This window comes from Sorex araneus, chromosome 2 (assembly GCF_027595985.1).
Source record: "Sorex araneus isolate mSorAra2 chromosome 2, mSorAra2.pri, whole genome shotgun sequence".
Lineage (NCBI taxonomy): Eukaryota > Metazoa > Chordata > Mammalia > Eulipotyphla > Soricidae > Sorex > Sorex araneus.
Genome location: NC_073303.1, coordinates 148907367 through 148928738, shown reverse-complemented (window position 1 = coordinate 148928738; position 21372 = coordinate 148907367). Strand labels below are relative to the sequence as shown.

General features: G+C 35.8%; 1 protein-coding gene across 2 annotated transcripts in view; it reads left to right on the top strand.

Annotated features, from left to right (window-relative positions):
• Window positions 1-21372, top strand: part of NECTIN3 (nectin cell adhesion molecule 3) — a 103465-nt gene that overhangs the window by 62553 nt on the left and 19540 nt on the right. The window contains exons 7-8 of one of the 2 annotated variants that reach the window (XM_055126725.1): window positions 516-600; window positions 3543-3566. In XM_055126725.1, the coding sequence (XP_054982700.1) occupies window positions 516-600; window positions 3543-3551 (94 nt within the window). In that variant the 3' untranslated portion in view covers window positions 3552-3566. Of the gene's footprint in view, window positions 1-515; window positions 601-3542; window positions 3567-21372 lie in introns of those variants that run through there. The other variant, XM_055126724.1, reaches the window with a different exon arrangement.

Below are 21372 nucleotides of genomic sequence, written 5' to 3'. Positions count from 1 at the left end.
GGAATCGAACCCGGGTCGGCCGCGTGCAAGGCAAACGCCCTACCCGCTGTGCTATCACTCCAGCCCCTATAAACTTTTTATATTACTATTTTAAGATATAGTCTTAAATAATGTTATGACATTTTGGAAAAAAATGTCTTCTATCACATTTGATTTCCATTTCACACATCTTTTTTAATATGTTTGTAGATATGACTGAATGTAAAATTGTACAATATTTAAATGAATTTATACACTAGATTATATCCTTGATAATTTAAAAAAATGCCTCTGTGCTGCTGCTTTAAATGTTAAATAGTTTGATCTTTGTAAACATTAGAACCTTTAAAACCAATTTATTTTTTTCTCCACTTATAAGTTAATGGAAATATGGAATCTGAATTGAAAATAAACATTGAAGTCAAGATACATATTGATATAGGAAATATGTCTACAAAACTTAAGGAAACTGTGATTATTTTCTTTCTTTTTTTTTCTAAGTGTAGTGATCACATTTTAAAATCTTTCTAATGCAGGATTGATCTTCCACCCACACATAAACCTCCTCCAATGTATGAAGAACAGTCCCCTTCTTTGCCTCGAAAAGACCTTTCTTATCAGGTAAGTATTTGTAACACTTAAAATGAAATAAAAAATGCTAAGCCATGTATGATATTTGTTTCAAAATGTATTGCTATGCATTAAATGTTGCATAATAATACATAATATATTGATTTGCTGTTTCTCTGAAACATTTGGGGAATCAAATTCTGTCTACAAATCATAAACACTGTATTGGGAATATAAATATTTAAAGCTTGTGGCAATATTAGTAAATTGTTGGTATGATTTGTTGACATAAATTTATTCTAAAATAAGCATTTACAAGTAAGAAGTAGGGAATTGAATGTTTTTTGGCAGTCTGTGAGGGTAGACTATTCTCCTTGGAGTATGAATATGTGTGTTTGTGTGTTTGTGTGTGTATCTTTAGTATGTTCTAGGATAAAATTTTAGCATTCCTTTAGCAGCAAAAGTTTTAGATAGCATAATTAAAAATTATGGCTATTAATATTTTGCCCTGTTTTATAATGAAAACTTTAGAAATTTATTTAAGAATCAGTTCACAGTAATTCACAGTAGTAATTCAGTGTTTCTGCCATATTCTATATCTAGATTTATATACTTGACTTGATCATATTTAACGCAGAACTAGGGAATATGTCTGGCCCACAGACCGTTTAAAGTCCTTGAAATTGTTTGGTCTGGCCCTGGTACACGTTGGGACACATATGTTTGCTTTATGTCAGCTGCCTGTGACCCATCTGCTTGTATTGTATATCTTGTAAATGAGATTATCAGTATCCAAATGGTCCTTGGAGAAAAAAACGACCATTCCCTCCACCCTGCTCCCTGGGTTTAAACAATCAGAATAAGTATTTTTACTTTTGGTTTTTAGTGTTTTTTTTTTCTTTTTTGCTCTAACCCTCTTGCAGCCTCATGGGGATCCTACCCAACTTCTATAAATAGTATTTTCTTCCTAAAGTATGTCACTAAACATCCTTCATTGTCCCATGTTGGGGCAGTAAACTGATGATACCATATATAGTCAACAAGGAATAGAAGCTGTGAACATCTTAATATTTCACTTGGAGGTTTTCCACCCAATTAGATTATTTAACTTAATCAAGTTAAATTAATCCCTGAAGGATGTTTAGTGACATGTGCACACTCTGATAATGGACACCAGCTTTATCATCTTACATGGGTTATAGGGGTGAAGATGTGCCATCTTTTTAAATCACTTGTTTTCACACAGTAGTGGAATTTCCTCTCTCTGGCATATACATGAACTTGTAACATTATATGCAATGTTAGTATAATATTTAGCTAGAGCTGTTAGCTGCTGCGGGAGGATAACTGTCTTCTTTCATCACTGTATCACTGTCATCCCGTTGCTCATTCATTTGTTCGAGCGGGCACCAGTAATGTCCCCATTGTGAGCCTTGTTACTGTTTTTGGCATATCAGATATCCCACGGGTAGCTTGCCAGGCTCTGCCGTGCAGGCAAGATACTGTTGGTAGCTTGCTGGGCTTCTTTCATAAAGCTAGTAATTCACGAGAAGGTTGCTATATTTAGTTATGAGAATTATTTTTAAAATAATGGAAGTAATTTTGTAGGGCCACCCTTTTGGAGTCCATAAAATCAATAGATTATCTAATTTTATATTTAACATTTTCAAATTAAATATTTATAAAAACAAGCATTAGAAAAATTTATTTGGCTCAGATGTTATGTCCTGGATTTTAGTTAAAATTCTTTAATGGGGGCTAGAGCAATAGCACAGCGGGTAGGGCGTTTGCCTTGCATGCAGCCGACCCGAGTTCGATTCCCAGCATCCCATATGGTCCCCTGAGCACCGCCAGGAGTAATTCCTGAGTGTAGAGCCAGGAGTAACCCCTGTGCATCGCCAGGTATGACCCAAAAAGAAAAAAAAATTAAAATTCTTTAATGGTTTTTGTATATAGACCCTCTAAATTAACATAAAAGAAAGTTTTGTCTCTTGATTTGAAGTTGACTCTAGTATAAATGACAATTTTAGTATCCTTGAAGTTAAAGAAACCTTCCTGCATGAATTAATTTGGAGGTAGGAGTTTTGAAGCATGTGATGAAATTGCTCAGTTGTTGATTAATCATTTTTCTTGCCTTAAGTTACATAATAAAAAGCATAAACTTTGTTAAACGAAGAGTTATGTGGAAAAAATAGTGCAAAGAATTTGAGGGAATCCCAGGCAAGGTCATGGATCCTTGAGTATACTCCTGGCCAAGAAGGCTGTGCTACTTGGGCTCAAAGGCCCTGGGAACCAGTGGGGCTACACCAGTCAGTGCTCTCAAGGGACTGTGTGTAGGTAGGGATCAAACTTGTGGTCTCTGCATGCAAGACATGTACTCCAAAATTTTAAGCTATTTCTGCAGCCTTTGTACCAAAACGTATAGGTTTTGGTGACATGTGACCCATCTTGTAGGTTTTGGTACTACTAAGGCTGCAGAAATAAGTTTTTTTAAAAAATTGTTGGGAGAGAATCTACTAATTGCTAATTACTATTACACATTAGACTCTGAGAGTCAGATCACTTAGTGACTTTGAAACTTTTTCTTCCTCTGTAAAATAAAACTGGTAAAATAAAAAGGTTTCATCTTCTCACTATAGAACTTATTCTTTAAAATATTGAGAAGAATCAGTTGCTGATTACTTGCTCTTATTTTGCATAGGGAAGGGAGAACATGAATTGGAGCTGAAATTTTAATTCTGTAATGCCTTTAAGAATAATTAGATAAAATCATTATCCATCTGTAAGATAATTTGTTATGATTCAAAAATCAAAATGCCACATTAATTATGGCTGTTTGTGTTATAATAAAGTGTGTTATCAAAATGCAAAGTACATAGAATCATTTCCTGGTAACCAAGATTTTTGGTAAGTGTGTAATTGCAATCTAATTATTTCATGCAAGGATGGCATGTTATAATAGTAAATGCCTTCAGAATGTTCCTCTTTCCTAGATACCTTGAAACTCATAAAATAGTATCTACGTGAAGTCATTGTAGTCCTCAACCTTTTCAGCCAAGCCTAGTGACCCAAGTCTCAAATGCTGCTGTGTCTTTAAGGAAGAAAATCTCACTACCCATCAGTATTGTGACCTTGGGAAATCATGACAAATCACAGTTCATTCATTCCCTCCTACATTAGTCTGTCATTGTTTTTGTGATAATAGCCAATTCTTGAGGATTTTCCTCCTTGATATATGTTAATAGAATTGGATTTGGCTAGAATTGTGAACATGCATTTTTTTTTCCTTGAGTGGAAACTATCGCATGCTATAAAGAAGATGCGTAAAGACATACACATACATGAGGAAAATATAAAACTGTATTTTGCCTGAAGGTAGAGTCATAGAAATATCCCCAACCTTCTCACATTATTAGATAATGATGCTGCAGAAGAGTTTACGTTTTTGAAATACATTTTATGAGGACAGTAAAATCCATTTTATCTTTTATTTATGTTTTATTTTCTTAACATAATATAACAAATACAAAAGTATATTTTGGTGCAAAAAATTCCAAATATAGAAATGTATGTCAGTTGTGAATAAACTCTGTACAGAGAAATTTTTTAACTGTAAGCAATTACAATTTGATGACTTTATAACAGCGAGACTAGTTTAAACAACATGCAAATTTTATGGAAATTCATTATTTTTTATAAAGACACTCTAACAAGCCTCTAATATTTAATTATTCCAAAGAATTTTCAATATCAATTCATAATTGCTGTAAAAAGCCTCAAGTTTTTAATTATACTACCAAAATATTGTTGCTATACTAAATAAGCCATGATAAAGCTGGAACATTAATCAAGATAAAATACTAAGCTTTTTAGGGAGGAATATTTTTAATATCTCAGTACAACTTGGAACTGCAAAAGGAGATTATCCTAGACATTAATTTGATTGTGTATTCTGCCTTGGTTTTCAAAACTTACATTTGTAGTACTGAGATGCAATCAGGACAGTAAATCTTGAATGGTTTACTTGAGACCACTATTAAATTCACACTGCTATCAAGGAAGTAAGTCTTAAATAGGGTTAACTCTGGACTGACTCATGAGTATATATAAAGAGGTTAAAAAAACTATTGAAGTTAAATACAGTAAGTTAAGCACAATGAAATTCCTTGACAAATTTTAGAGGATATAATAGCTTTCTTTATTTAAAAGCACCATTTCCTTTTTCAGGGGAGCCTAAAGTCTTGGACAGAACTGAGTTATTTCAAATGTTTAGAACAGAGCAACTCAGTTGGTTTCAGAGAATAGTTATTCATTATTTGTGAATTAATTTTACACTGGCCTTATCTATCTAATTTTACACTGAATTCAGATTCTTAGTTTAGATTTTTTTGTCTTGGAAATAGGGGTTTTCTTTGAAAGTTTTATTTTTTTAAATGTTAAAAATTAAAAATGGCAAGGCTATATATATATGTATGTATATGGACTTTTAAGAGAAAAAATATACACAATATATTATTTAAGATAATTGTATCTGTGTCTTCATTTATAATGTTTAGTCATTTGTTAAATTGTGTTTTTTAATCGTTGTTTTTAAGACTTTAGTAGATTGTGTGATGGAGACATTGGTTATGTTGATCTGAATGGAGAGTTGCTTTAGATTGTTCACCTTTGTGTGTGCAATGACAGTGAGGCATTGATGCCTGCCAGGGGGCTTAATTTGCATTATTAGGGATTCATTTTGTAACATTATACCTATTACTACCCTTTAACAATAAATTATTATTTGGAGACACTCTCAAACTATTGATTGTTATCAATTTTTTTTCATGTATTGTACAACATTAATTCCATGAACGACCAAGATCCAGAAACTATAAAACAAAGCTCCCAGAGTGACCTCTTATTGTTAGCTCTCCCTCTCGGAGAACCCGGCAAGCTACCAAGAGTATCCTGCCCGCACAACAGAGCCTGGCAAGCTTCCTGTGGCGTATTTGATATGTCCAAAACAGTAACAATGATGGGTCTCATTCCCCTGATCCTGAAAGAGCCTCCAATGTGGCACCGTTGGGAAGGATGAGTAAAGAAAGACTGCTACAATCTCAGGGCTAGGACGAATGGAGACGTTACTGGCACCCGCTCTAGCAAATCAATGAATAACGGGATGACAGTGATATAGTGATACAGTGATTGCACAACTTAGAATTTTTAGGAATGCTCTAATTTTATACTTTTTTTGCTAGTGTTAGTGTGTGTATATAATTGTAGCACTGTATCACTATCATTCCGTTGTGCATCTATTTGCTCGAGCAGGCACCAGTAATGTCTCCATTGTGACTTACTGTTTTTGGCTTATCGAAAACCCCACGAGTAGCTTGCCAGGCTCTGCCGTGTGGTTGGGATACTCTCGGTAGCTTGCCGGGCTCTCTGAGAGGGATGGAGAAATCAAACCTGGGTTGGCCATGTGCCAGGCAAACCCTACCCGCTGTGCTATCGCTCTAGCCTGTATATAATTGTACCTGCGTCAATATTCAGCTACTTTGTCTAAGACTTTCTTAGTACTCCTGGCTTCTCTGTTATTCCATTCCTTAATTCATTTCCATAATAACCTTTTGCCTTTTCTGATGATTCTAGTACTTTCTTCCCCTAATTGAAATGAGTCCTCTATCTAAAGCACTTCAAAAAGAGTTCTTATTAAGCTAATTAAAATATCTTTAGAATAAAATGTATCAATGTAATTTACACAAAAGTACTTGTTACTGTGTTGGTCACTTTCAAAGTATTACTGGAGATAGTAATCTTATTTGAGGAACTTTTTAGAAAGCAGGAAGAAAGGAAGGAACATGGGTTTAACTGTAAGTTTCCATAAATTACCATTTTACTGTATAATAGTCAGATTATATGCCAATACTTTTGCCAAAGGTGGGGTACCAAATTTTTGTACAGCTTTAAAAAATAATCTTTGCATTACTCAAAAAATTTACTCTGAAGTGGCCTTTGGCACAAGATAAGCATGCATGGAATACTCATGAATATACATTAAAACTGAGTAGGAAATTAAAGCACATCATTTCTTTATAACAGGTTAGTAAAAAATGTTTCAGTCTGAAAATAAAATGAAAAAATTAGTTGTGATTGTGTGCTAAACTGAAATATTGCACATGAGAAAACTTACTTTAGTCTTGTGAAGTATGGGTTTATGAAATTGTATCTTCTGTGCTAGTTACTGGTTTCCTTATGCACTGATGCACTGCCCAGTGCATCACTCATAAGATGTGTTTAACTTCATCACTGTGCACAGTGACTTACCTTCAGATCCACCTAGTGTGTTTGAAATTCCTGTTGTTTGACATCTGTTACATGTAATACAAAGTCCCAGCTCTTAGTTACCCACGTGCATGTCAGTTTCAAAGAAAGACCTTAATATTTTCAGCAGGTGATCACTGTTCATCGTCTGTTCATTGTATTAATTGTGCACATGGTCTTTAAAGAATTAGTTTAGATGTACGGATGGTGCCTATCCTGAGGCTTGTGACTAGAAGTGCACAAGAAGACAAATGCTCTTTCATACACCCATGCTGAGTGCATTGTGTTCTGTGCAATGTTTCAGTGCCACGGCAGAATTATACCAGGTGATGATTACACAGTGAATGCCTAGAAACCAACTTTTGACTTAAAAAACAGTGCAATGGCTAGGTGGTGAAATACAATGTATTATTTAATATTTCAGTTTATTGTTTTATGAAATGGTAGAGAACTAGAAAGTGGTGTGGTATATTTTTAGAAAGAGCCAGAAAATGAATAATTGATCACTTGATTTAAAACTGGTTTATTTACTGGCAAATTTATTTCTAAAGTGTTCATTGGTCTAAGAAAGTACTCCACAATTAAACATGGTGCATAATTTTTTTAAGCGCTGGAAGTTAGAAATGCTAAATTAAGTTAATTATACATAATGTTGAAATATTTAAAATGGCAAAAACTCAGATAATTTTCAAAAATCTTTTGTTTAAAATTAAAAACGAATAGATGGAAATCATTTAAAAGGATTTGTTCAGGGCAATGTAATCAAGACCACAGTTGTCTTGTAAGAGTCAACCTTGGCCATTTGACCTAAGTGTCATTCCATTTTCTTATGACTATGGGAATTTTGTACTGTCATGGCAGAATATTAGATGAATTTTCATAGTTACCAAGCAACCACAGTACAAACAAATGGCCTTTCTTAGCTGTGATGGTAGACACAGTTATCACTCTTTATCCTTAGATATATTTCATCAGTAGTTAAATTTGTTTGTTGCTTAATTCCATTTCTTTTTCATTGATCTTTTGGCTCATATTCTCAGAGTGAGATTTTAGTTCTTCAGCTTTATATATAGCAATCTCCATTTGTTTGCTTTGCTGATTTTTGCAACCTTTATTTTACATTGTTGACTCATTTTTTTTAAATGTAATTTTAACTATTTGGGTATCTATATCTGAAGTGAAATGTCCTAAATTCAGACACGTAGTAACTTACTATTTAGGAGGGGGCAGAACTTATTGAAGGGTAGTTTCCTACCTGAGTGGTAGGTTACTTTGAATCATTGATGCTACCTTGTATTTTTCAAAAAGGTCTTAAGATCATTTTTATATTTACAAATGTGGTGGGACTCATTTTTCTTACCTTTGTGAGCTGATTGCTATCAAATACATGGATAACACATTCATGACCAACACTTGCAGTGAATTATTTTAGGCCTCCTACTTGTCCTTTAAGAGATTTGAGTTCATTTTGCATGTTCAAGAATTATGTGTTTGCTTATTTTCTTTCACAGAACTGTGCTCCATGATGATTTCCTATTTTTTAATGATTGAATGTAGAGTAAATTTTATTTTGTAGTTTCACTACACAGAGGTAGGACCAAAATGACGCTTCTAGGGGACTGGAGTGATGGTACTTTGGGTAGTCCCTTGCCTTGCTTATGACTGACCTGGTTTGATCCCAGGTACCACATCTGGTCCCTCAAGCCCTCCAGATGTGATTCCTGAGAGAAGTGCCAGGAATAAGCTGAGCACTGCCAGGTGTGGCCCCAAACCAAAACACAGGAAAAGATGAAACTTACAGGAACATAGGTTTAGATACTGTTTTAGCTCATGAGAAAAATAGATTTGATTACCAATTTTATTAATATAAGAAAGACTTTAAACTCAGAGAAGGGATCACCAACTATAATGTAGTCGAAGGCCATGCGGGGGAAGGGAGTTGCGGGCTGAATGAGGGTTAGAGACTGAGCACAGTGGCCACTCAAAACCTTTATTGCAAACCACAACAGCTAATTAGAGGGAGAGAACAGAAGGGAATGCCCTGCCACAGTGACAGGGTGGGGTGGGGGGAGATGGGATTGGGGAGGATGGGAGGGATGCTGGGTTTACTGGTGGTGGAGTATGGGCACTGGTGAAGGGATGGGTTCCCGAACTTTGTATGGGGGAAGCATAAGCACAGATGTGTATAAATCCGTAACTGTACCCTCATGGTGATTCATTAATTAAAAATAAATAAATTTATTAAAAAAAATAAAACAAGGTTATGAAGTGTTCCATATTATAAAGGAATAATGAATGTAATAAAATATTTTACCAAAGAATTGATATTGTATAACTAGAGGGGAAAATATTATAAGATATATCACTGATTTAAGTAGGGATGTTAAATGTTTTAAAAGATATATTAAATTTACTGAAGTTGATGATTGTACCATAATTATAAAAGGGGATAACCCCCCCCAAAAAAAGACTTTATAAATAATTTGGTTTGTCTGAGAACATGGCTGCTACTACAAGAAATAATACATATTTTCTGCTGTGTTTATTTAAAAGACTGCTATTCTTTGTTATGTTACAGCAAGGATTTCTGCATTGGGAGTAAATTGAGAATATGCAAAGTTTTGCACAGTTAATAACATTTTAAGACCCTGTATAGTCTGATTTTTTTTTTTCTTTTTGGATCACACCCAGCGATGCACAGGGGTTGCTCCTGGCTCTGCACTCGGGAATTACTCCTGGCAGTGCTCAGGGGACCATATGGGATGTCGGGAATTGAACCCAGGTCAGCCATGTACGAGGCAAACACCTGACCTACTGTGCTAAGTCTGATCTTTTAATGTTTATTTCTTCTGACAAAATAATAATTTTGTAGTAGCTTGTTTTATCCTATTGTTATTTCTTGGGACTAGTGTTCTGTGTGGACATCTTAACCCAATTTTGAGTATAATATTTAACTACATGATTATTTAGCTAGCGTTATCAGAAACATACATTAGCAGTGATTAGTTATTTTATATGTTTTCATTGGATTTAAGACCTGTTGCCATGTCTAGATTAAAAAGCAATTTGACACAAGAAAAATTGTTCTAAAATTGTCATCTTTTGTTAAAACAATTTATTTTTAAAGGCAAATTATTCATTGTCATTGGTTTACAATTTTGACTGCTTTATGTAGCTGTTAAAGCTTAAAACAATCCTTGAATAATATCTACACAGTAGCTTTAACTACAATGAATATTAGATGACATGTGAACATGTGAAACTCCTAACTGTAAAATATTTTTTGAACATAAGGTAACCTTCAAAGAATGAGAATTGTTAAAATTTTTCAAAAGGAAATCGTAGCTTTGTAATGATTCTGTTTTAAATGCACTGGCACTTTCTAGAATATAATAATCTCTATTTCAAATGTTTTGCGGGTAGTAATTATTTAGGCTATCCTTTTTATTAAAAACGATGCCATATAACTGTATTTGTTTGAATCATTTTAAATGCCTTATTACAAATGCATGTGTTTCTATGGAAACTACAAGTAATCCTTTAGAAAGGTGATGTAAAATAGTGGTTTTACTTTTAAGTAGAACCTGATAAATTGCAGGCTTATTCAAGAAAAGGTAGCTCCACATTGAAAAGTTTTACAGTGCTTACTTCCAGCTGAGCTATAAACTGCATATAAAACTGTAAAAGCATGTCTGTCTGTGCCCTCTCCCAGCAAACACATTAATCTCATGCTAGAACACAAAAATGTGGAACATAAAAGAGAAAAGAGCAAGTGATAAAATAGACTTCATTAGTGTATACTTTTTGAGAGATGCCATTAAGAGAAAATAAAAAAGAATTTGGCCAAAGAAATAGTGCAAGGGTGAAGGATTTGCTTTGTACACACCCAACAATAGTTCAGTACGGGGCGCAGTATATGGTCCCTTGATCATTTCCAGGCATGATCCCTAATCACAAACCCATGTATAAGCCCTGAGCATAGCTGGTGTGGCCCCAAACAAAAATAAACTAAAAGCCAAACAAATCCCAAACAAAGCAAGCAAACTAGAGTGGGGGAAAAATATCAGAAGACAAAGGAGTTGTAACGAGAATAAATAAAGAAGTCTTACAGTTGAATAATAGGAAGATAGTTATTCATGTTTTTTTGTTTAAGAGGACAAAGATTTTTCAGACTTTCCATTAGTCAGTTATTAACTAATTTGCATGTGATGTGAAAAGATACTTCTCATCATTAATTAGCATGCGAAAAAACACTCCTCATCATTAATCCTTAGAGACCATGCCACAATGAATCGTCGTACAGACACATTAGATTGGGTAACATTTTTTAATTTGACCAAATTTATAGGACTAGAACTCCCATAAGACCCAGCAATACCACTTTACCACTTCTTGGTATTTATTTGCAAAATATAAACAATTCTGAAGAATATATGCACACCTATGTTCATTGAACAATTAGTACAATAGTCAGAAATGGAAACAACGCAAATGTCCAACTAGAGATGGATGGATCTATAAGTTCACACACACACACAAAATGGAATACTATGCAGCTCTAAGAAAGGACAAAATCATTTAGTTTGCTGTGACTTGAATGGAACTAGAGGATACCAGGCTGAGAGAAGACAGAAGAAGAAGGAATGAATATAGATTGATCTCACTTCTAAACTTAGATCCACAGCAAGGTAGCACCAAAAGGCCAAAGGCAACACAATGATGATGTGGATCAGAACTGATCACAAAGCTGAAGTTTGGTTTTTGGGGGAGAGGGTAGGTTCATTTTATTTTATGTCCTTAAATCTAAATGTATTGTATAAATTAGAAGTCTACACACAAAAATTGTTTTCAGAGATTATTCTCTTGTCTCCCTTATAATTCTTATTTATAAGGATTTATATTGAACAATTTGACTTCACAAGCAATGACTCAATTTACGTTTCTTATTTTAAAGTCCTATAAACTGAGTAATTCTTTTCTTGATGGCAGTTTACCACCACTGCCCCCCACTATAAACTGTCTGTCATCCAGTTTTTAATTTTTTTTTAAAAGTATGCTATAATGGGTTGGATAATTTGCCAAAGGAAAGTTGTCAGGGCAGCTTATGGCAAGTGTGAGTCATTGCTTGGAATGAAAGAAACTTGTTGAGGTCTCATAGCTCAGCCTCTGCTGAAGACAAAATTTAACTTCAGTAATATCCCAAGAAAGTAGTCACTCTTCCTCATATTCAAGTATTTTGATTAACAATTTCAATTTTCATATACCCAGTAAAAACAAAGTGCCTCACAGATGTAACAGCTAAGTTTGAACTAGAGTGCAAATGGCCACCTCTCTGAATAGGTTTCACTCTAACTGAAGCCAACTATAAATAAATACATTAGAATTTGGGGAAGGGGACAGTTACAGCAATAAATGCGTATAAGTTTACTAGCAGTGAAGAGCAGAGATAGCAGCTCATAGAACTAAAGATGTTCCGTAGACACCCTCGCTGACAAATTAGTGACAATTTAAAGAGCGTCTCCATACCTGTCATTTCGCAGGGAGCCCTTTGCTCTTGCATTCAAGTCCCCACCTCATCCTCACTAGAGAACTCTGCAGACCCCCTGGTAGAGTACTAGGAGGCCCGATCTCAAATCTGACCCAATTCCATGCTCAAATTTATACCATATTTTGGAGGCAGCTTATCAGCATCCACTGTTCACTTAGTTGGGACTTCATGCACACCAAGTCTTTATTCTTGCTTTTCACAGTTTGCTTATATTGATTGAATGAGTCACTCCATATATTCGTCCCAGCTTTGTATCCAATTAGTGCCTTTTCATTTCTATTATTCCTGCATTTTAATTAGTGAGGGCCCATTATATTATTGCACAAAATAATTCAGTCTATCAGGACCATTTAAATAGCAGTACATTTAAGCAAGACAATGTATTTTATCTTTGATAGAATTGTGAGAATATTAAAAATCTAGCCTCCTTTCAACTTAATCCTGATTCTTAATTTCAGTTATTCTTAAAATCATTTTAAGCATTTTACATTTCAATGATAGTTTTTTACAATCTAGATGATTTTCATACATCTAAATTTAAAGCATTTCATATCTCCAGTGCTGTGTCAAGTTTTCAGGAACTATTTGATAACTTTTTAAATAGGTAAATTCTCTAGCTTGTGATCACTATTTGAAAACAACCCAGTTGGGGCTGGAGTGATAGCACAGCGGGTAGGGTGTTTGCCTTGCACACGACTGACCCGGGTTTGATTCCCAGCATCCCCCATATGGTCCCCTGGGCACCGCCTGGGGTAATTCCTGAGTGCAGAGCCAGGAATGACCCTTGTGCATCAACAGGTGTGACACAAAAAGCAAAAAAAAAAAAAAAAAATTAACTCTTTTCTCCATTTCTTATATGATCTTCCTCCCTGTTCCCTTTCTGAATAAAAATATAGTTTAAAGCTTTTCTTTTATTATATTATCTAAAATAAAATACAGTATTCTGGGATAATAAATGCCAAATAAACATTATAACATAACATTTTCCTGTCTTTTCCCTGTATCTCTGTATTAAATGTTTGCTTTCATTCATGTGTGTTTTTGTGTATAGATTTGATAGCCGGCTTTGGAGGACTGTCCAATCAATCCAAATACTTTTCTTTTTTTGTTGTTGTTTGGTTTGGGGGGACCTCTGCACTCACAGATTATCCTTGGTGATGCTGGGTGATTATCTGGGGTTCCAGATAGGCAAGCACCCTATCTACTGTCACTCCAGATACACTTTCTTGCAGTATTGACTTCTCCCTTCTTTGCTCCCTCTTTCCCTTCCTTCCTCTCTTTCTTTTCTTCCTTTATTTTCTTTCTCCATTTCCCTCATTCCTTTCCTCCCTCAGTTTTGTCAACTATTTTTAATTGAAATATAAAATGGTTTACAAGAAAATTTTTAAGGGACATGGTCTTATCATTCCAGAAGTTCCACCAAATTGTTAATATTCCAACACCACTGTCCATTGGATCATTCCTGTGTGTCCCCCACATTCGTAATCTTAATTCTGTAATTTTAATTCAATTAGTAACCTTCAGCCTGTTGTCACAGTCTAGGGTTTATTTTCATTGGCTATTGCCTCTCCTTTTGCCTTATGTTTTATAATATATCATATCTGAGCTATAGGCTATCATTTTGGTGCCCTGAGTTTTGCAGTCTTCAGATGGAGTTTCCTCCCACCTCTGACAAATAGCGTGACTCAAATATAAGTATGTGATTATGTATAACTCCTTAACAAATATATGCTTTATACTAGTGTACATTGTAAATCAGCCATGTATTCTGAGAGGGGAGCATGTGGTTATGAGCTAGTTCTGCATTTCACGAAAGTATTACTATGCCAGGTTAAGGCCCTGAATGGGCTGTTGGAGATTTGAAAGTATACTCATACCTCCACTTTTTCCCTTTCTCCAAAGTCTCATTTATTTTCTATTGATAACGGACAAATATGATTGTTTGTGTATTTAAAAAATTATCTTGGGGCTAGAGCGATAGTACACGAGTGGGCATTTGCTTTGCATACAATCAACCTGGGTTCTATCTGCGGCATCCCATATGGTCCTTCAAGCAATGCCAGAAGTAATTTCGGAGTTCAGAGCCAGGAGTAACCCCTGAGCATCATTGGGTATGATCAGACAAACAAGTAAAAATTATCTTTTAATTTTTCCCTTACATTGTTCAGTGATCTCCACTAGCACAGGAGATCCTGATTTCTTTCCTAAATCCATCATGCATAAATTCCTGGAGGAGAGAATGGGGTGTACAGATACCTTTACCTCTCTAGAGCTTTGTTTTCTAGTACTTGAAATAAGTGGTTTGCTTCTGCTGAATTCCTGAGGTCCTTCTTGCACTAATATTTTAAAATCCATCTGATGAAAAAGACTAAGCAAATCTCTTGCTTCTTACCCATCAGTTGTTAAGGCCAGCTGAGACTTATAGGTATGTTATCCTGCACCCTTTGTGATTGGGGCCAGAAGATAGATGCTCTGTTACTGCGGTGTAATATGTCAACCTTTCCCAACACATCAGGTGCTTTTGTATCTTGGAGGATCAGGGCTTCATACAATAGTGCATGTTGCCCTTTGAAAGCTATTCTATGAAGATAGCATATGACCCCACTGCATATAGGGTGGAACCCCTTTAGGAAAAACCTCTTAAATTAAAACCAGTTTGTTACACATACATATGTCATCTCCTGGCAAGTTAGAGAAAAAGCTTAGTTATGTTGTGAAGCCCATGTCCTTTCTCAGAACAACTCACTTTGTCATATAGCCTGTGCTGGTTTGGGTCTTTGTAGCCAAGACCTTGATTTTTTTCTTTTTCAACATTTCACGAAAGAGGGAAACATTCAGACATATTGTTGGCATTGGCATCTAAATAGTCTAGGCTCTCTCTTTGTATTTTAATTGAATGCAGATTCAATGCAGTGATATTTTAAAATAAATAAATTGAGGACTTTGAAGTGCAAAGACCGCCTTTGCAGTGTTAAGACCTTCTCTTTGGGATTTTTGCGGTATTTGATCACTTTTCTCTGAGTCCTACAATTAGGTTTTTAAGCACTATAAGCCTGGCACTTACCTCTTTCCCTGTGTGAGTGTTTGTGACAGCTGCTTCTCTCCATGATTCCCTCCCCTTCTCTGTTGACGCTCACTGTCATTCCCTGTTACCTGCTCCTGGATGGGTGCACACACATACACATCCTTGCATCCTGCATTCTTCTGAGCCCTTTTCAACTTGAATGCAGAAGCCTGATTGAAGCTAAGTTAAAAATACTTACTCATCAGTGAATATGAGATGGAAGTGGACACATTTAAACCTAGATATGGAAGAAGAGGAAGAAACATTGTATGAACTTTACAGTCTAATAGTAGCCTGTATTCTATGTAATAGAAAAGAGATTTGAATTACCTTGCTTCTTATGCCCTCAGTTGAAAAAAAACTAAATTTCTTCAAACCATACTAAAAGTAAGGTGGTTAGGGATGGGAGATACAGGCCGAAAAATAGACTATAGACCGAACAAGATGCCTACTTAATACCTCTGTAGCAAACCACAACACCCAAAAAGAGAGAGCAAGCAAATTGGAATGCCCTGCCACAGAGGCATTGTGGGGTAAAGGGGACAGGGTGGGGGTGGTGGGAGGGATGCTGAGACCATTGGTGGTGGAAAATGGGCACTGGTGGAGGGATGGGCTCTTGATCATTGTATGACTGAAATGTAAGCATGAAGACCTCTAAGTCTGTAACTTTGTCTCACGGTGATTCACTAATAAAAATAAATAAATAAATAAATAATAAATAAATAAAATTAAAAAAACAAAATTAAAGTGGTATGGTGTTCAAAATCAATTTTAGGAGGAGAAAATTAAAATGGGTGGGTCTTTATGTTTAATTATTGAACATGCTAAGCAGTAAAGCTTTCATCTTTATTGTTGCCATAACTAATCTGTTAGAGAATCCTCCACCCATCAGTTGTTTTCAGGAGGATATTTTTCCCATTGCCCTGTTTCTTTGATCTGCCAAATGTTATTCACATTGGTAGGAGACCTCATTCTTTTCTATGAACACAGTAATGCACCTAGACTCACTGTGAAATTCTCCACAAGTCTTTTAAAGAATCTTTGTTCTACCTGTATTGTCAAGTTCCACAAGTCCTTTTGAACTAAAAATGAAATTCTAGCAAGGCACTGAGAACTACTGTGGATGATAACTGGTAAAAGATTTTTGCAGTTTTGGAAGCTACTTTTATTGCTATATTCTTTCCTTTTCACAGGAACTTATGTAGAATTGCAACATAAACAAAATACAGGCTACAATCAAAAGCAGGTATTATTGAGGGACTTAACTGTTTTTCAGTAAGAGATATGAAGCATGTGCTTTGTGTAGTAGAGGGCATACTCTCATTCCTTAAGGCTTTTCACTGCACACACAACCCTGAGAAACTGCCTGGGTAGAAAGGTGACACCTTTGTATACCTGACACTTCATCAGGACTACACAGAAATGCTTAAGGTCCAGAAAGACTGCTTCCTACAACAATAGTCACACACAAAAATGAGCAATATAAAAAGGAGCAAAGAAAGTGAAAAAAGCATGTACAAATTTCAAATGGTTTATCAGATAAAATCCTAGAAAATAGAATTAATGAAATTAATGGGATGGAAAAGACAGAAATGGACTCTCTCTGAGAAAGGGCTGTGGAGATCATCCACCCATGATTCAAACAAGGAAATCCAGAGGAAAGGTGGGATAGAGAATATATTTGTGGAGACATAATATAATCAAAGTAGGCGAAACTAAGGTGTATCCCATGTTCTGGAGAAGAGGAATAAGAAAATATCAATAGCCAGGTCTATTGTGATATTTTAGACTATTCTGAATGACAGAAGACCCTAAAAGTTGTCAGAGAACAAAATTATATAGCAACAAGAAATAAACGCAATGCTTAAAAAAAATACACAGATGGTGCTCACTGTCTTTGATGTGTTGCCATTCTGGGTCTCTTAGGAAAACTTGAGCCCCCTTCCAAATGCATGCCACTCTTCTATAATACAGCATCTCTGCGGACAGGAATGTCTATTTCTGAACCTGCAGCTGCTCCTCATCTTCACACGAGCAGCGGAGTTTTTTCTCCATGTGATAACATTTAACCCTTCCCATTTTGTTGCCTCGTTTGCAGTCTGTCAGCAGCTTTTACCTTTTCTGAATCTTCACCTCTAACGCATGATCCTTTCGATTAAATTCTTTGACTCAATTGATTTATCTTCATCTTTCACTGAGACCCATAAATTTAGTCTTACCTTTTTTTTTAAGTGCATAGCAGCTCTCCCCTTTCTCTTCCTTTCTCCCCAGCCTCACACTTGATTCAGTGATGTAATAGGAGCGAATAACTCACCACCTAAGAATTTTTATGGGTTTTGTCTTCTCTTCCCTGTTACCTGGCCTCTGTAATAAAGGCCTTCCTACAATCTAGAGCTGGTGTTCCTTTCTCCTTTCATTGTAAATAAAGGGGGAAAAAAAAAATCTGTGTTCTGGTTTTTCTCATGGAATGTGATCCTTCGCCTATTTTCCTCTTAACCTATAGCAGCAATCTGTGCTATTATTCATACTGTTATACCTATTTCACAGGTAAACTTAATGCCCTGTAAACCTTTAATGGAGTATATGTTCTAATTTTATTCTTCCTTATATTCTCTCTTTTACAAGGGTGCTCACAGCATCTGCAGACTTTGCTTAGATACACAGACCTGTTAAAGTTTCTGCCTTCTATCTTCTTCCCTGCTGTGGTTGTCCAATCCTGGATTCTTCTATGCTGTGTGAACTAAGCCACATGCACCATCAGCAGCAGCATTATCACCATTGCTCAGATTAATGTTTCTAAGGCACTCCTTTCACCATGTTGCGTTGATAAACTTGAACCTCAGTAACTTCAGCATGGTCTCTTGTCAGACTCAGCCCTGTGCTTTCCTTGTGGCCCGGCACATTCACCGAGCACACCAGTAAGTCTGGGTTCTCACTGGCGCTGTTTTATGTCTCTATAATTTATAATTTAAGGTCCTTAGTAACACTGTTTACCCCACCTCTCTGGAACTTAACTTGAACATACCTGTTATACCTGCAATGAACAGTAGAGTTCTACCATTTTGTTTTTATTTGGGAACCACACTCAATGATGCTCAGGGGTTATTCCTGGCTGTGCACTCTGGAATTACTCTTGCAGTACTCGGGGTACCAAATGGGATGCTGGCAATCGAACCTGGGTTGGCTGTGTGCAAGGCAAGCTCCCTACCCACTGTCTTACATCTTGGCCCCTATAGTACCACCATTTGTTATCACATTTCCAAAAGTCAGTAAACACCTTAAGTGCCCATCTTATTTTGCACCAAGATCTTGCCTGATCTGCTGCTTTCATGAATTTACTTTATTCATCTAATATGAGGTGAAAAGTTCATGTTTTTTGCTTCAGAAATATGTATATGCTTGATTATAGGGATATGTATCATACCCTGTTGGAGATGTTTTGTAAATTTACGGAATATGTAACTATCACCTTTATAAATAAATATCTGCATAATCCTCTGTTCCCAAAGCATCTATTTCTAAAAGTTCCATGTAAGAAATTACGGGCTCTCAAGATTTGAGTTACAATTTGGTTAAATCAGAGGTGACTGGCAGTGTGCCTACAGTGTAAGTCTGTGCTAAGGTAGAAAAGAAAATGTAAAGGCATAAAACAGGCTTTTCTCATTTCTTACATTAATAGCTATTTGGAAAACAAAATCATAGGAAACAAAGCAGATCAGTGTGCATGCTTTGCATGTGGGAAGACTGGGTTAGATTCCCAGCTCTCCCTGGTCGCAAAAGCACAGCGGGGGGGGGGGGGTGAACTAGGACTGGTGCAGGAAGCTTCCTTGTAGTGGTGAGCTGTTCTTTGTACAAGTCACATAGGACATTGTGCAGGGAAGTCCAAAACTGGCATCATGATTACTTTTCTAATTCAAACAAACAAAAAAAAACCTGCCTCCTTTGAGTTTTAAATTTATGGAATAGGTTCCTTTCTCTATCTTTTATCACCTCCCTTTCTTTACTATCATTAGGCTTATTTTTCTTCAAAAGGAGAGATTGCATGTATTACCTTTTTAAAATAATCAGTTAATTTAAGATAAGGAAAAGATATGTAGATATTAATGGAGTATGTTCAAAGGGTTCCTTATGTGTAAACAAACACCTATCCATATTTTGTCTTCAACCCTTTTGTTACATTGACAGTAGGAAAAAGATACTATTGCAATATCTAATGTGATCATTATTGCTTTTTAATGGGATGCAATATGAAGTGTTCCACAGTTTGTACATTATTCCAAGATCTAATATATCCTCCATTTAGAAAGTTTTAGGAGTCCTATTTCATTTATTTTTAAATTATTTTTGCTAATAGCAATTTGGGGGCCACACTCAGCTGTGTTCAGAGATCACAGCTGGATGGCTTGGAGAACCATTTAGAGTACATAGGATCACACCTGGTTGGCCCCATAAAAGTCAAGTGTCCTACCGCCTCATAGCAATTTATTAACCACACCAAATTCTTACCAGTACATTTTGAATTAAGGTTAGCTAGTTGCTTTGAAATTGCTTGAAGATATTTTAAAAGTGTGAAAATGAAGTTCCTAAAAATAAAAGGCAAAACTAAGTTAATGTAGGCAGTGACTTTTCAAAGAAGTTCACATATATCTATTCTGCCCTCATCTTTAAAAAATCTAATTTTTCTTTAACTGATACATAAATGTAGATCTGGAGTGCTTGAGAACAAGAAGAAACTTTAAGATACTAGTATAAATATGAGATTTGGGAAGGTTACTTTGAGCTCCCCCACCTCTTTTTTTTATCCTGATTTCTTTTTTTTTTTTTTTCTTTTTGGGTCATACCCGGCGATGCACAGGGGTCACTCCTGGCTCATGCACTCAGGAATCACCCCTGGCGGTGCTCTGGGGACCATATGGGATGCTGGAAATCGAACCCGGGTCAGCCACATGCACGGCAAATGCCCTACCCACTGTGCTATCACTCCAGCCCTTAGGTCACTTTTAACCAGACCTTGTTTCCTGATGAATCCCTGTTGTGCTATGAACTACCCTCTTAGTTCAGCTTTAACTGTGCACCATAAGTTCTAGTAGCTCAAGTTTTCATTCTCATGTGTATTCAAGAATCTTTTATATCTTTTTTCATTCCTTCTTTGACCCAGTGGTTGCTCAGTCGTGTATTATTTAACTTCTAAGTGTTTTAAGTTTTTAGAGCTTGCTGATGTGATGTATTTCCAACTGCCAATTTGTTAGAGTACTTCATGATTTCTATTTTTATTTTGTGAAGGCTTGTTTGTGTCCCAGCATGTGATCTCTCCTTCAGAATAATCCATGAGCACCCAAGAAAAATGTTTAGCTTTTGTAAATGGAGAGCCCTTTAGATGCCTGCTAAACCCTGCTCTTCTATTTATTCATTTAAGGCTGCTGTTTCCACATCGATTCTCTGTCTGTGTGATCTATCCATTGGTGAGAGTGTGGAATTAAAATCTCCTAGAATTATGTTGCCAATATTTTCCTTCTATTCTGTTAATAGTTTTATTTATTTTAAATCTTTTTGGTGAATATATTGCTTGATCATTTGTAATGTACATCTCTTTCTTCTAATGTCTTAAAGTTGAAGTCCAGCCCTACAGGTAAGGCTATTCCCACCTTTTTAGCCTTTTCTTTGCCAATCTGATTCTTTTCTGACCTTTTAGTTGAGCCTGTGTTTATTACAGTGACCCAAGTTGAGGCTTTATGAGCAACAGAAGGTTAGCTTCAGTCTTAAGATTTACATAACTTCGTGATTGGTTAGTTCAGGCCACTGAAATTAAGTGAACTTATTGAAGTAAGGAAATAATTACATCATTTTTATGTGGGTTTTTGTTTCTGTGATCGTGATTTCTTTAGCTTTTTATATGAGACTTCTTGGT